This window comes from Camelus bactrianus, chromosome 1, assembly GCF_048773025.1.
Source record: "Camelus bactrianus isolate YW-2024 breed Bactrian camel chromosome 1, ASM4877302v1, whole genome shotgun sequence".
Taxonomy (NCBI): Eukaryota; Metazoa; Chordata; class Mammalia; order Artiodactyla; family Camelidae; genus Camelus; species Camelus bactrianus.
In genome coordinates, this window is record NC_133539.1 from 84,499,358 (window position 1) to 84,516,360 (window position 17,003).

The following is a 17,003-nucleotide window of genomic DNA, read 5'->3' on the forward strand; positions in this document are numbered from 1 at the left end:
AGCTGCACAGTAATAGTTACACTTGCAGTAAAAATTCCATTTTCTTTTCTTACTTTCATTCTTGCACAGGTATATCACAGGTACATGTATATCACATTTTTCAACTTCTCCACAAATTAAAAAAATTACATTTTAACACCACAAAGAATTTGCAAGATAAATATAAACTTATCCATACTCATTTCTCCAGTAATAAACACTGCTGACATGCTGATGCAGTTCCATCTAATTTTTTTCTTATACTCTTTTTCCTTTGAGGAGTCTTCTAAGAATGCTTTTAAAACCACCTTTTGAGACTCTCCAGTGAAGTAGTGGCATTCAAAGAAGTCTGTGGGGATTTTTGGAGACATAGTGTATGCATCTTTTCAAACTAACTGTGCCATGTAAATCCATACAGAAAGATAAAAACACTTGTAAAAATGAAGTAGTTTTGACCCAGAGATACGGCTGTTTAGTTTTTATCCATTCAAGAAGTTTGATTTGAGGTGGCTGGTTTCTTGAATAATTTATTCAGAAATTATACATACATACGTGCAGCTAGCATATATATCTAATACCTACTTGCCGCTGTTATATTTATTTTGGTATGAGAGTAATTAGAGTTTACAAGTTAATTTTGGTCAGTTATATCTTAACTGGGACAAATGGTTGAATTCATTTCCTTGAATTTCTCAATTATGATGACATCTAGGTGTGTAATTGGATAAATAAAGTGAGAGCAATGAGTTTTTTATGCGAATATTTTCTCAAAGTTATATGTTATAAGACAGTATGATTTTTCAATATCTTTTAAGGTATGCCTTGAATGTGGAGAGGATTATTGTTCGGGATGCTTTGCTAAAATTCACCAGAAGGGGGCACTGAAACTTCATAGAACAACTCTTTTGCAGGTATGACTTTAAAATGCTTTACTTGTAGAGTATTTGTAAAATGTTTCAACACAAAGACATTTAAAACATGTTTAATTGTCTAGAATTTGGGATGGTTTACATTAATTTCTAAAATTCTGTTACTTACAGTCTTTATATATAACTTAACATTATTTTACTGAACACTAATCGGGATATTATTTTGCTGTTTAAACTGTCTTAATACAGTTCCTGAAACACTTAGCTTGATTAGAGTCTTTACATTATGCATTCTATCTGCGAACCTGACATTTAACAATTAGATAATATTTTTATCTATTGTGGTTTCAAATGAACACGTGATTTGTTTAAAGTGTTATTTGTATCTAGTTTATAAATAGAAGTCTCATGTTTTCTTCCCATGTTTATTTGAAAAAGTTAGTCTTTTACTTGTCCTCCCCAATTATCATTTAAATAAGCTTATCTCTTGGGTTTCTACTTTTCCTCCTACATATCAAAAGCTTTTATTTGTCCTCATATAGTCATTGTTTTTTGAAATGCCTAAACTCAAATCCTGTCAGGTGGCTCTAAAATTCTAATTCTTAAGCAATAAATATAGCTAAATATAGATATGACATTATATCTGTTACATTTAATGATGCATTGATTTGTCACAGATTTCATTCATTATACAGACATTTACTCAGCAAATATTTATTGAATACCTTTTAAAAAGCAAGGTCAGTGCTAGGCAGTGACCTTACACAGATAAGTAACCCTAGGATCCTGCTCTTAAGGACCCAGACATAAAAGTGACAGCTGAGGACCTTGTGTAATGGGCTAAAGATCTTAATATTATCTTGCAGGTTTTGTCATTATCTGTATTTAGAAAGATCACTGATAGATTTCAATCTTTACATGTTGCTTCAACGTATATGAACATTGGTGGCTCTCAGATACCGATGACCCCATTCACGATAACCACGAAACATAAAACTGACCTTTCTCATATCAATATTTACCAAAGTCAGTTACTTTTGAGTGGCTACTCAAAGTTTAGAGTCTCCCAACATAAATGATGGAGGGGAAACAAACAAAAAAACGCATTCACCTGCCTCAGGAAGTATCACACCATGAAAATGAATGTATTTAAAAGTGAGTATAATTGTTAATATATAAATAATATAGAATTTAAAAGCACTCCACTTTAAGGGTACGGAGTGTAATTACCCCATGAGTTCTCATTAGGATTTTCTTTTCAGTGATTTATTCAGCACGTTTTCTGAGTTATCGCTCAGTGAATTTAGGCACTGTGCTAGCTGGTATGGAAGATACAGAGAAGAATGAGACACAGCTCCTTCCCTCAACTTCAGAATTTGACTTTCAAGATTTATCCTAATCTGAATCTCTTTTCTCTCTCCCTTTCTTCCTTTCTCTCTTCCTGTCTTCTGTCCCTTTCTGACTCTCTTTCTCTCTCTCTCATACACACACACATTCAATTTCAAAAGGCAGTCAGACTTTGCTGTAACATGGTTTATTGCTATCCAGAGGCAGGTATGATATGGGTCAAATCATGCTTACTAGAAGCAACACGACATAGCTTACATATTCTAAACATTGAACGTTTTTCTATTCCATGTTAATGTCATTAAAAATGCATATATTCTCTATCTTAACATAGAAGAACGTGATCTTTGTAAATTAGATTCTTATAAAATTCTAAATGTGGAGTTGTTAGGGAGGTGAGAGGATTAATATTTACTGAGTAGAAACTTCATCTCATCCCAGCATCACGTTTTCTAGTTTTGGTCACAGGGGAGGGGAGTTTGGTAAGCCAGAAATAGTAGAGTGGTATTTAAATTCCTAGCGAATTTCAAATTGTGGAAAATGCATTTATTTCTAAAAGTTAGCATAAATAAATTTCATAATGTGTATACAAATCAAAGAGCATAGCAAATAGCAATGAATCTTGAGAGGTTTTTTCCAAACACAAGGGTTCTTTTATGTATATATTTTAAAGTTAAATAACGATTAATAACTACATATCTTCTGTATTCACGTTACTCCTCTGGATTGCCTTCTAGTTTGTGGTGACCGAAGTTGCTACTTGGTGCTATCCTGAGGATGGTCCTGGGTCACTCACTGTCTGATAGGGAAGTCGAATTGTGAGGCTGACCCTCAGAAAGGAGCAAACAGAGATCACTGTACTGGGAATGAAACATACATTGTTGCTACCCTCTTTTTATATAATATGATTTTATGTACTTAGATTGCTAAGTAATGAAATATTTTGAAGAAGGTATCTTATCTTCAGATAATTCAAGTAAATTTGACCATTTATTTATTCAGCAAAAATTTTTAATTAAAAAAAAATTTTTAAAGGATACCAGAAATGTATAACCTACTCCTTCCCATTTTAGTAAAGTGTACAGTGAATGGAGTCTCACTAATGTAATGTGCTGGTGACTCCTGCTCCTTATGTTGACTGTGGCTGTTGCAACGGTTCATAAGAGGCCTTGAGTAGCTGGTGTAATTTGCAGAGCTACACATTCCCCCTAAGAGATTTGCTTTTCAGGTTAGCACTTTATTTTGCTCCTCTGTCATGGCCTTACCTATTCTTTGCCATCGCTTCTTGACTTTAATCGATTGTCCCATTCACTCTCTGCCATCTTCTTACTATTTCCGTTTAGCCCTTTGATGTTTTTTCACTCATCTTGCTTCTTCCTCCTGGTTTCTATCATTGCTCCTGTCTTTCCCTGTGCATTAAGGTTCTTGGTGCTGTTGTGTCCTGACCCAATGACCATTGCTCAGCAGTGAGTGGATATCTCTTTCTGTTTAGCCTTCATTGAGTGGCCATAGTATTTTTTATTTTTCTACCATTTTGGTAACTATCAAAGTCATTAGTTTTTGTTTTTTTTTGTTTTTGTTTTTCTTTGTATAACTGTAATATATAATATTGTACATCAGCTACATCTCAATTAAAAAAAACACATTGTGGAAGTCATGAGTTTTTTAACTGCTGAATTAATACCTTAATCTGAGAAGTTAAAGCAGACATCTTATATTTGAATATCAAACATTACTGTATAAAAAGCAAGCACTCTAGGCTAATCGCTGCTGTACTTTATATTATTTAACCTATGCTAGGGTTTCCAGTTATTTTAAAGCACAGTCTAATTTGAGTATGGCAAACCCTTTCAGCCCCCAGTCTACAGACCAGTGAGTTTTTACAAAGTTCATGCTCAGTAGGGACCGTTATCCTGGCATATCTTGTTTCACTTAAAGGATAAATCCCTGAAAAACTGAAGGCAAATTGTGACGAATTACATGTTGACTAACATAGTTTTAAAGGGTCTTTCTTTTGATTTATGATTGATTTATTATTGGGAATGATTCCAGCACAATTTTTTTATTTTAACCTTCTCAAACCTCTGTTAGATAGTTAATTATCTGCAAAACAATGTGTAAATGCATGAGGGGAATTATTAAGGATGAAAATTCTACTTCTATATTTAGAACGATTTTCAACACTAAGGGTTGAAACAAAAGGTTTTTTTCACTGGGTAAGCCTCACATTGATGAAAAATAAGGTCTTAATATAGTAGGCATTCCTATTTCCTTTTAACACCAAAAGATCAAACAGAAGAGACAAGGTTAATCAGAGATAATGGAAAATAGGGGGAGAAACAAACAGAAGACATTCCGTTGTGAAGTATGACATGCACAAAGGGAGGCAGGATTAAGTAAATCATTAATAGATTCTGGTAGGTATATTTCCTTAATTGGAATGGAGATTTTCTTAACTGGAAAAGAGAGACCTTGGGAAAGGGGGGTGGTGGTTAGTAATGAGAGAAGAGATAATTGAGGTAGAATTTCCATGTTTTTTAGTATGAGGGATTTATATACAGTTTCTTTACTTTTTTATCTACAAGTAAGGTATGCCTATATAAATATGGATTATAAGTGGAAATATTTGTCTGCTTGCTTACAGGAAAATAATTACCAGGCAGAACCTCAGTTATCACCAGAATACTATTTATGCTTTCTGACTTTATGGCAGATTTTGTTTTCTTTCATTTGACAATGACCAATATCAGCTTTTAGGCTCACACTTTCGTTATTCTGTTAATGTTCAGTGTACTACAGTATTTTTAGGCCATAGCTAACCATTCTGGATAATATCATGGTTACTTTCATGGTTGCTCATAATGTACACATTTTAAATGCTATGTATAAACATACAGACGCTATGTTGTGCCTCCCAGATCCTCCTCTTTAGAACTGAGACATCCACTTCCCTAGCTGCCTGGAGTGTTGCCTGCAGATGGATCATAGTTGAATCTGTCCCCAGGAACTGCCCTTGCTCAAGGAGAACTGCCACCTCCAAGCCTACACTCCACCCCTGGAGACAGCCCATACTCTGGTCCAATACCTGGTCTATGTTAGGGTATGAATTCCCAGCAACCTCTGTCTCAACTGGGGACAACTGTGATGGCCATCACAGCTCCTCCCTTGGGATTGGCAGCTGCTTCAAATTCATCTGCTTCCCTCACTGGCCTATAAGATGTTCCTCTCAGAGCACTCCCCAGAAAAAGCCAAGCAGGCGAATCTCAGAATTTGTTTCCTGGCATACCTGACCTGTGACCACATGTAATTCAGAGTGAAATGATCGATAATTGTTGGCCTAATTTTAGAGTGTACTGCAATTTTTCAAGGTCAATATATAGCAGATCTTTCTTCACTTTCCAGATTCTTAACCTATTGAGAAACAGATATTAGAGTCAGAAGGTAGAAATTAAAAAATCAGTTGTATTATTGATACAATCAGAATTGGTGACTGTCATATGTATGTTCAGACAAATTCAGCTTCCTGATACTTCCTGAAATTGAACATTTTTGTCCCCTGCACCCCCAAATTGTAGATATTTCCCTTTGGCAGGGCAGGACCTACCCAGAAAAACTCCTTACTGGATATCTAGGTTGGAATGCATCCCTCTCTGGGCAGCCCTTAGAGAGAGAACCCTGAAGGAGCAGAGATGGGCATGCTCACTTTCTTCTCCCAAAGGTTCACAGATGAGATAGAAATACAAGGATGGGAAGTAAATGTTCCCCTAAAAAGGAATTATGATAAATTCACATGATTTTAGAGTCCAGGTGATGCCAACATCCTAAAAAAAAATGCATGAATTCACTATTTATAAATATAGTATTATATATATGACAAGACAAAATATTTTAAAAAATTTATTAACAATCTAATATCAGTGTGTTTTCCCTCTGTTTCTTATATGTGCACAATGATACAAATGAATATTCCTTGCGCTGCAAGCCTGTATGCATAGTCATTCAGTAGGATTATCACTTTGCACTTCCTCCGTCAAACGATATTGTTATTGACTGTCCACTCTTTTATATCTTCTGGTAAGTCTCAAATCCTGTGAGGAGGGAAGCTGTTTCCGTCTTGCCCATCACTGTACTCTTGGTGCTGGACATCATACCTGACATGCAAAAATCACATTTTGAATGAATGAGAACATAAATGAATCCCTACTGATAATGATCAAGCTCCTGAAATAATTTCAAAATACGTTTTAAGTTGCAAAGTTTATTTTTCTCTGAATTTTGAAAACCAAATGTTGGATAATTTAAAAATGTATGGTGTGTTAATATGTCATGTTGGTGAAGGATTAACAAAACCCTTTCCTCTTGTGTCTTAGCATTTGACCTTTAGTTAACTTTCTAGCTCTTTCCCTGGGAAACAGATAAAAGTCCTAATGTCAACTATGTTCCTAGGCAACACACTTAAGGTAAATATGGCTCCTGATGGGTAAATTACATCTAAACAGGGGGACTATAAATACCTGGGGTAAGCCTCAGCTCCCTGAGCGCTGTGAGCTTTGTAACTGGCACATGTACTGGGGGGCTCTAGAAACCTGCAGATGGGGACTGACTCTGATGGGACGTAAGGCTTCTAAACCAGGCATATCCCTCATCTGTCTGAGCCGTACTTACGCGTGAACTGCTGCAAGACTCCCACCAGAGAACAACTAATGCTGTCCCATTAGCAAACTGTTGTTCCTGTCCTTATCCTTCTGAGCAGACTGTTGCCGAGAGTGGTTTGATGACAGCCTGGTGTGTCTGAAAGTTTAGTTTACCCCGGCAGACTCCTTGGAGGACATTACAGTGAAGTCTTTGATTAACCAAAATTTTAAAAAACAGAATGGTGGGATACCCAGAAGATAGATGAAGAACACTTGTAGAGGTATCATTGACAAGAACTTTTTAAAAACGGTTTTATTAAGATATAACTCACATACTCTATAGTTCATCCACTCAAGTTATACAGGTCAATGGATTTTAGTATATTCACAGATAAATGCAACTATTACCACAGTTAATTTTAGAATATCACTTGGAAAGAAGCCTCATACCATTTTGTTACTACTCCCATCCCCCTCTTCTGTCCTCCCCCTAGCCCCCTGGTAACCAATAATCTATTTTCTGTGTCTATAGATTAGTTTATTCTAGACATTTAATGCAAATTGAGTCACACAATGTGTGGTCTTTTACGACTAGCTGCTTTTACTTAGTATAATATTGTCAAGGTTCGTCCATGTGTTGGCATGTATCAGTGCTTCATTTATTTACGGCCAAATAACGTTCCATTGTATGGATATACCATACTTTGTTTATTCATTCATTGTTTGATGGGCATTTGGCTCTTTCTACCTTTTGGCTACTATGAATAATGCTGCTGTGAACATTCATGTACAGGTTTTGTGTTGGCATATATGTTTTAATTTCTCTTTGCTATATCTCTAGTAATGGAATTGCTTAGTCATACGGGAGCTCTAATTTCTAATTGAGGAACTGCCAAAGTGTTTTTTCAAAGCAGTTGCTCTATTTCACACTCCTGTCAACGGAGTCCGAGACTTCTGAGTTCTCTGTGACTTAGCCAACACTTACTATCTCACTTTGTGATTCTCGTACCCTCATGGGCATGAAGTAGCATCTCACTGTGATTTTGATTTGCGTTTTCCTGATTACTAATTATGCTGGACATCTTTTCAATGTGCTTAATGGCCATTTTATATATTTCTTGGAGGAATGTTGATAAGGATTTTTGAGGAGACAGTTTCAAATTATGGGTCATATTTTAAATATGGAACATTTTAATAGCTTTCACCAGTGAAACTACATCTGTGATGATATTTTTAGATACCAGAACTAAGAAAAGCTAGGGAAAGCAAAAAGACTACATTTGAAAGGGGCATGGAAAAGAGAGAGTAGGGCTTCTATTACCACCAGTGAAAGGTTGGAAGAACATTAGTGGTTTAGAAGGTATATTACAGAATCAAGTGACAAGGTAACAGATACAGTGGAGAAAGGCAGATCCAGTGCAAAGGTTTAATGCAGAGGTGGCCCGAATCCATCTGACAGGGAAAGAAGGGTGTGTCTGTAATATATATGCTAAGGAAATCTTTAAGATAAAACTAATATATGCAAGCTCAGAAACTTGCAGAGATGTCGTGAGGATCAGATTAAATGACAACAAATATAAAAGTATTCTGCTTACAGCAGGTGCTCCATACACTAGGTTTTATTAGTCAAGATATAATATTTGTAGAAATTCAACACAGTTCCTACACCATCTAAATTTAGAACCTTGAAACCAAAGTATGTTAATGATGATGAGTCTAAAGAATTAATGAAATGGTTACTTTTGGTTTTAGTGATGTTTCTAAAAATATTATAGTAATATATATTTTGGAAGGCTTTTGTGAAAATAGAGTGAGGTAAAAGTTTAGAGAAATACAGACTTCCTCCTTATCCAAATGGAGAATAATAGAATCTCAATATTAGAGGGGAACATAAAGATTGGTCTAAAAACCTGTGACTTGTTTCTAGCCAGTAGAACATAACAAAGGTGAAGGGGTTTTGCAGATGTAATTAAGGTTCCAAATCAGCTGATTTCGAGTTATCCCAGGAGAGCTGATTTGGGGTGGGCCTGGCCCAATCAGATGACAGCTCTTATGAGGGAACCTGAGACCCTCCCTGAGGCCAGAGAGACCCTCTTACTGGCCTTGCAGAAGTAACCTGTCCTGTAGTGAGAGGGTCAGGGAGAAGACCACATGGCAAGAAAGTGTGGGCAGCCTCTAGGAGCTGAAAGCAGCCCTGGGGCTGGCAGCCAGCAAGAAAACTGGAACCTCAGTCCTTTAGCTTCAGGAACTGAATTCTGCCAACAACCTTGTGAGCTTGGAAGAAAACACTTAATTCAGGAAGGAATGCAGCCTAGCCAGCACTTTGACTGCAGCCTTCTGAGACCCTGAGCAGAGCATCCAGTTAAGCTGGACCTAGACTCTGACCCATGGAGACCATGAGGTAATAAATGTGTATTGTTTAAAAAAAAAGATCATTAGTCTAACCACATGGCTGAACCTTTAATCAATCACACTGATGCTGGTTATTTGAGGAGTCTTTATAATTTGCAGGTGCTATAGATTTTTTGTGGAGTCTAATAAATTTTACAGTAGTTTTTTAGTTTGTGTTTTTTATTATATTTTAGGTTCCTTGGTCTTTCTGGGATAAAAATTGTCTGACTGTGATGTAACAGCATTACTATATATAAAAAACAAATATGTCAGGTTATTGATTGTTATTTATTAGTGAGTTTATTCTGTTATGCCTAAAAATCTGTTTTTCAAAGCATCACATATAAAATCACTTGTTCCTCATGTAACTCAAATATGAGTAATTGCTGAAAGCAGCTAACTCATCTGGATGCATTATACATGTAATATTAGTTGAAAACAATAGTAAGTACTTGCTAAAATAATATAGTGTATAATTATATGGCATCAAAACTGCAAATAGAAAGCAGACTGCAGGTGTGAATTTCCTACATGGTTTTCTTGCTGCTATTCTGGCACACTTTTAAGATTGCTCTCTGAATAGAATTTTTAATGTAATGAAATTTGAAAGGCACAATTATTTAGACTGAGATCACATTTTGTTATTTTTCTTAATACCAAGTGATTTAAAGTTTTTTGACAGTATCTTACCTTCTGTGCTATTACATTTATATGCTATATTATCTTATTTTTAGTTTAACTGCATTAGGTGTGTTTATTTCATTATTCTCACATGTCACTTTATGATAGTACTAAATATTGAGTCCAGATTAGTTTTATTTGACACTTACTGTCTATTGAATAGTAAACTGAATTTCTAATCAGGGGCATGTGTCCAGGTCCTTGTTCATTTTTATTATCTCTTTCTGTGTCAAGAAGGAATAATAATACATAAACTTTGATTAATAAAAACCCGTGGCTTCCATTAGGCCTTTAGAGGAAAGGTAAATCTAAGCGTCCTTTAAGTTTTACTTGAAGTTATACTGAAATAGTGCTGGAATAAGCAATAAACTTCAATCAAGAATTTCACACTTCCAGGATTTGCTTACAATAAGTAGGTTTTTTTGGTATATATTTTTATCCTACTCATGCAAATTTCATATCTGTTTTTAGAAACATGATGAGAACTGGATTTAAAACATGATTCTGTTGTGAGCGCCCCTGTTGCAGTTTTCTTTCACCCTGTAAATATTTAGTTTTCTCCTGTTTCTTCATGTATTTATATGGGGACTTACACTCAAATTCTGTTCTTTCTGGTGTCTGCTATACAGAAATTCCTGCCTTTCGTTTCTCCACCTTTCAGCTGGCCTGAAGGTTAACTTTTTTCTTTCTTCTGTTTGATCCTACTGGTGATAAAAGCTTTGGTTAAGTCATTTATGGATATCATTTATTTCAGCTTTCATAGAAAATTCAGAGTTGACCCTATGGTAAAGCCTTCTTAAGAGAACAAATTTGTACTAAGACTATCTGTCAGGATGGATTCATCAGAAAAGTAAAATAACAGTTTGCTCTGAGAGTAGACAGTATCTTTTAATAGTGTGAAAAAATTGAGAGATGAAGCTTCTCTTTTTCATTCTTACTTAATGGGTTAGGTTCAAAATTATGTACTTTTATAAATAAATCCTTTTTACTTTGCAAAGATATTTTTACTAGGTGGAAATTTAACGGGCTCATTGCATCTTGTCACAGATACATGATAATTTGCGAAATGTATCTGCTTGGTGTCGTGTTAGTATTCTTTCTTTTCTATGTCGCTCCACACGAGATTCAAATGATTTGCTATTGTCAGTTTTAGATAACAGGATCCTTGTACTATCATCGTGCACCATGTTTAATGCAACTATAAATAGAAATATGCTAGCAAAATCATCTGTGGAGGCTTCTTCGGATAAATAAATCTAGAGCGAATATTTTGATGATTTTTAATAAAAAGTTTACTTTACTATAAATTAAAGCATAATTTTTCAGTGTACATATGTTACTATCATAACACAGTATATGATTTTTGAAAAACTTCCCATTCTGGACAATCCCATACTTAACTAACAGGGCTTCAGGAAAAATTAGGGTTAGAGGAAGGCCACTCAGATCCTGTGGCGTCTTGTAATCAGAGCCCTAACAAAAGCAGTTACCCATCCTTATAAAACCGCTAACACATGTACCTTGAGGACCTGGGCTTCCTTCTCTGTGATGTAGGTCCTGGAAGCAATTCACTTTTAATGAGATCACTTTTGTCAAGATGAAAACTCTGAATCAAACTGTTGCTTCTTTTATTAATCCATTGTTTTAAATCAGAGAAAGCTTCTTTGTAACTTCTTTACCTGCATTCACATTTTTTCCAGGTAGCTTAACTTAGTGAAATGTATGGTTGTTAAGACTGTTAAAATAGTCTTATTTGCACTGTGGGGAGGTTTTTTTTTTTTTTTTTTAAAAATAGATTTTCAGCTTTTTTCCTAAGGTTTTCGTATATTACTAAGATTTTGGCTTTAATTGTGAGATAGCTTGCCCTCGATTGCCTCAAAACAGTAATGTGCTGGAAAAGAAAAACTTAAGAATCAATTAAACTCCACAGCTATACTGACATCATTCCTCTGTTTACCAACTGCATATGAGGTAATTCACATCAAGGAAATCAGAACAAACTGCACTTGGGAAAATATTCTCAGTATGGAAGTAAAGTGTTTTCTGAAAAACCACGCCAAAAAGCCCTACGTATATACGTATATATTCATTTTCAAAAAGTTCCGTTAGGGCATAATTTGACCTTCCTGAAATGAGTTTTATAATTAAGTGCTATATGAGCCCAGCAGAGTTCAACAATCAGTTCTGTGTATGAGTAACCATTTTTTCTGTGTATATGTACATCCTTACCTCAGTTGTCTCTTTGCCTAGCAAAAACAAATGAAATAACAGAACTCTTCTTCAGAAATTAGAATTTTCACTTTTTAATACAAGGCTGTGGGTTGCCATAAATCTCTTCTAAAATTTTGCAGCTGGAAAATCAGTGAAAATTAGCACCATGAAAAGAGACATTCAGCATTTCCCCCCACCAAACTTACAAAGTAACAGAGGTCTAAGTTATGTGTGAACTTCTTTGAGCTGGAACTTCTGGCATAAGGAGGCATGGCTATATCAACATGATCATTAATATGTATTGCTGGATACCGGGATTTGGGGTGATGAAGGCAGTTAGAGTTTTGAAGCACTGACACTACCATAAAGTCTATCATTTTTCTAACTAAACTAAAGCTTTTACTCTTGGACCTTAACTTCTATAAGGTGCATCCGTTCTAAAATGCTATAAAATATCAACCGTCTTTACTTTGATTAATGATACATTGTCAGAGTGATGAATTCTTCCAGAGTGTAATTTGAAAGATAATATCATTCTAGGGAGAAAAAAAAAAGTTCAGGTGAGAGTTTAGAACAGTAACCAGATGAAATCCTACTATCATGCAGTGGAGTGAAGGATGTAGGGAATCTAGAAATGCTGGCAGTAAATCACGGTTTTTGGCTTTAGTTTAAGCTTCCATCCTGCAGTGAGATATATGATTTACTCTGTGCCCTGAAGGCTGTTTTGGTTTGATTTTTTAAACATTTTCAGCATGTGGAGAAGTTGTACAGGTAATTTTATTCAATTTCAGTCCCCTCCGCCTCCTGTTACAACCCATTAGTACTGCTATATGTCAATTTTCATGTTTAGAAGATATTTGAGTTTTGAAATTGGAGAATATCTTATTAATAGATTCCATATCATGTTATGATACTGTTAACTATTATTCATAGTTATCTATTTTAAATGTTTTATAAAAACAAAACCTTTACATTCTTGGTCATTGGCTACTTATTTCTCAAAGTGACAGTTGTTTTATTATTTAGTTCATATGTTTTGTGTTGCAAATCTAGATGTGTCCTTCTAAGCAGAGACAAAAAGCTGCAGGGATATATGCCAAAGTGTTGATGGTGGTCACCCCTGTAAAGGGTACAATTCATAAATTGCAAGGAGCCTCTATTTCTTCCTTTTTAGTGTGGTGGCATTATGATTTATTTTTACTAGGTTTCTGTAATTTTAAAAAATGTTGTTAATGTGGTTAATTTAAGGCTAGGTCTGTGTTACTGTTCCTCAGTGGGTATCTCTTGAGTGTGAGAAGGACCTTTTCTTCTTGAGCTGTACCATTCATCCCACTTTGGAATATTCGTTAAGCCTGGTTATCACCCATTAAATGTCGGTAATGCTGTCCAGTGATTGTGAAGACCCAAAACACTTCCCCTATTTTCAGTCTCCTTGCCCTAGATGGGAAGCACTGATCTTTGTATAAGTTGGGTCTCTTTATGCTAGCTTGAGCAAAAAGAATTTTTTCTTGTTATTGAAGGCCATGCAGATGTCTCATTGTATGGCAGTAGGGCTGTTGTAGCTGAGTCTTGGTAAGAACCCAGGAACAGAAATTAGACATTGTCGAGAGCCCAGGAAGACTCCTTCTTCCACTTTTATTATTTTTTTCTATGTGTCTACTTTATTTTTTTTTCTTGTAATTGGCAAATTATGAAGATACATAACAGAGGATCAGTGACAGACCAAATGTTGCTTTCTTGATTCCAAATTAAATCCTCGTGAGCTCACTTGTCCTATGACCTGTGGCCTAGAGGGTAGAAGTATATTGAGAAATTATGTCTTCCGTGGTGGGGCTGGTGAGGATGAGCTCTGTTGTGGGTCAGGGAGAAATTACGATGGAAGGGGACATTACTAGAAACTGAACATTCCCCCTAATACAAGTCTCTGCTGCAGTCAGCCAAGTGATGCAGGAAGCTACTTGCCTACTGACTTATTTTTCAGTCCAAATTTCTTTTATTGAGGTTTCATTTACATACTCTGAAATTCACATTGTAACTATACAATTCAATTAAATTTACAAACCTGTGCAGTAGTCACCACAACTGAGTTTTAGAACCAAAATTTTCCTGGTGCTTTTTTGCAGTCAACCCTTGTTCCCACTTCTAGCCCTGGGCAACCACTGGTCTGTTCTCTGTTGCTATAGATTTCTTTTCTAGAAATTTCATAAAAATGGAATCATTCATATGCAGTCTTTTGTGTCTGAGTTCTTTTCACTTAAGGTTTCTGAGGTCCTTCCAGTGTTTCATGTTCTTTGTAGTAGTTCATTCCTTTTTAATGCTGAATAATATTCTGTTGTATGAATATGTCATATTTTGTTTATTTAGTCATCAATTGATGGACATAATGATTGTTTAGACTTTTGGCTGTTAGAATAATGATACTATGAATATTCATGTACAGGTGTTTTTTTGCAGACTTATAATTTTATTGCTCTCCTGTACATATCTTGTAGTGGAATTGTTGAGTCCCAAGTTTTGTTAACTATTCAAGAAACTATTCAAGACACTTCCAAAGTGTCTGTATCATTTTACATTTCTCACCAGCAACATAAGAGGGTTTCATCTTCTCCACATTTTTGCCCAAGCTTGGTACTGTCATTCCTTTGCATTAGAGTTGTTTTGCTATGTGTGTAATGCTATGTCAGTGTGGTTCCAATTTGCATTTCTCTAGTTGAATGATGTTGCACACCTTTTCATTTGCTTGTTAACCTTTTATATATCTTTTGTGAAATATTTATTCATATCTTTTGACCATTTTAAAACTGGGTTATTTGTCTTTGTGTTATTGATGTTTAAGAGTTCTTTATGTATGCTGGATGTGTCTTTTTATCAGATATATGATTTGCAGATATTTTGAAAAAAGACTTTATTTTTAAAGCAAATTTTAAAGTTCAAATTCTAGGTCTTTTACATTTGCATATACGTTTTAGAATAAGATGATCAATTTTAGGATAAGATTGTCAATGACTACCAAAAACCTCCTAAACAAACACAAAACCTGATGGGATTTTGATATAGAATGCATCACATTCTCAGGACAATTTTGTTCTGACAAAGCTTTGATATATCACTTATTTCTTCTATGGATCATGTTTTAAGTGTCATCTTTAAAAATTTTGCCTGATCCAAAGTCCTAAAGATTTCCCCTATATTTTCTTTTATAAAATGTATAGTTTTAGCCCTTGAATTTAGGTCTGTGATACATTTTATTTTGTATATGGTGTGAGGTATGTGTCTGTCAGTTCATATTTATGCATGTGGCCATCTAATTGTCCCAGCGCTATTTGTTAAAAAGACCATTATTTCCCACTGAATTGCTTTGACATCTTTGTTAAAAATCATTTGAACATAAGGTCTTACTCCCGGTCTCCACATTCCGTTCTTTTGCTCTGTGTACCTAGCTTTATGCCAATACTACATTGTCTTGATTACTGTAGCTTTGTAAGAAATTTTGAGATCAGTTGGTAAAGATTCTCCAATTTTGTTCTTCTGTTTAAAATTATTTTGGCTATTTTAGTTCCTCTACATTCCATATACATTCAATTTTTTTTAATTGTGGTAAAATATACATGACATAAATTCTACCATCTGAATCATTATTAAGTGTGTGGTTTGGTATGTTCACATTTTTCTACAGTCTATCTCCAGAACTTTTTTATCTTGCAAAACTGAAACTTCATACCATTGAACAACAATGTACTTTGTTTCTATGAATCTGAGTACTCTAGGTACCTAATGTAAGTGTGGTCATACAGCATTTGTCTTTTGGTAACTGGCTTATTCCATTTAGCATATTTTTCTCAGGGTTAATCTATGTTGTGGCATGTCAGTTTCCTTCTTTTTTAAGGTTAAAGAATATTTCACTGTATGCATATACCACATTTTGTTTATCCAGTCGTCCACTGATGGACACTTGCATTGTTTCTACCTCTTGGCCATTGTGAAAAATGCTGCTATGAACATGGGTATGAAAATATCTCTTTGAGACCCTGCTTTCAATTATTTTGGGTATACACCCAGAAATGGAACTACTGGATTATTTTTTTCAGATGTAAAGTCAGCTTGTTATTCATACTGATGCACACTTATGTGTGATGAATCCTTTTTCTCTTGTTCTTTTCATGTTTTTCTGCTTGTCTTTGGCTTTTTGTAGATTGATTATGATATGTCTTGGTATGGATCTCCTTGTGTTTATCTTTCTTGGGGCTTGTTGAGCTTCTTGGGACGTTTGAAGTAATAATTTTCATCAAATATGAGAAGTTTGGGCCCATTATTTCTTCATATTTCTATGCCCATTTCTTTCCCTCTGATACTTCCACTAAATATATATTGGATGGTTATGCCATCCCATAAGTCTCTAAGGCTTTGTTCATATTTTAAAAAACTTTTACATTTTGCTTTTCAAATTAGATGATCTATCTTGGTCTGCCTTCAAGTTCCTGGAATCTTCTTTCCTTCATTTCAAATCTATTGTTAGCTTATATATGTCATACTCAAGAATTCCTATTTGTTGTGTGTGTGTGTGATTTTCATTTTTTAATCAGCTCTTATATAGCCCTCATTTTCAGAATCATCCATTTAGGTGTTTGGGTGGTCCACTACTCATCCCCACTGGGGCCAAAACCTCAGTCTGTCAGAGCTGTAGTTTTTCCTCATTCATTTATAACCAAATTTTCTAGTTCATTGATAATGCCAGTGCAACTCCAAGATTTTGCTCTCCACTGGGAATCAAACATACTCCCTGTTCAGCAAGGCCAGTCACTTTAGTAATATTGACAAACTTGGGAAGGGACATTTAAGAAAGGAGCAGCCCTATCCATACTCTCTTGTTGTTCTTCACGAATTTCAGAGT

The 17,003-nt window shown here is 35.2% G+C and overlaps 1 protein-coding gene across 1 annotated transcript in view; it reads left to right on the plus strand.

Annotated features, from left to right (window-relative positions):
- The window catches only part of ZBBX (zinc finger B-box domain containing), a 103,449-nt gene that overhangs the window by 27,883 nt on the left and 58,563 nt on the right, over positions 1-17,003 (plus strand). The window contains exon 7 of the mRNA XM_010952070.3: positions 795-890. Within this exon, the coding sequence (XP_010950372.2) occupies positions 795-890 (96 nt within the window). The remainder of the gene's footprint in view (positions 1-794; positions 891-17,003) is intronic.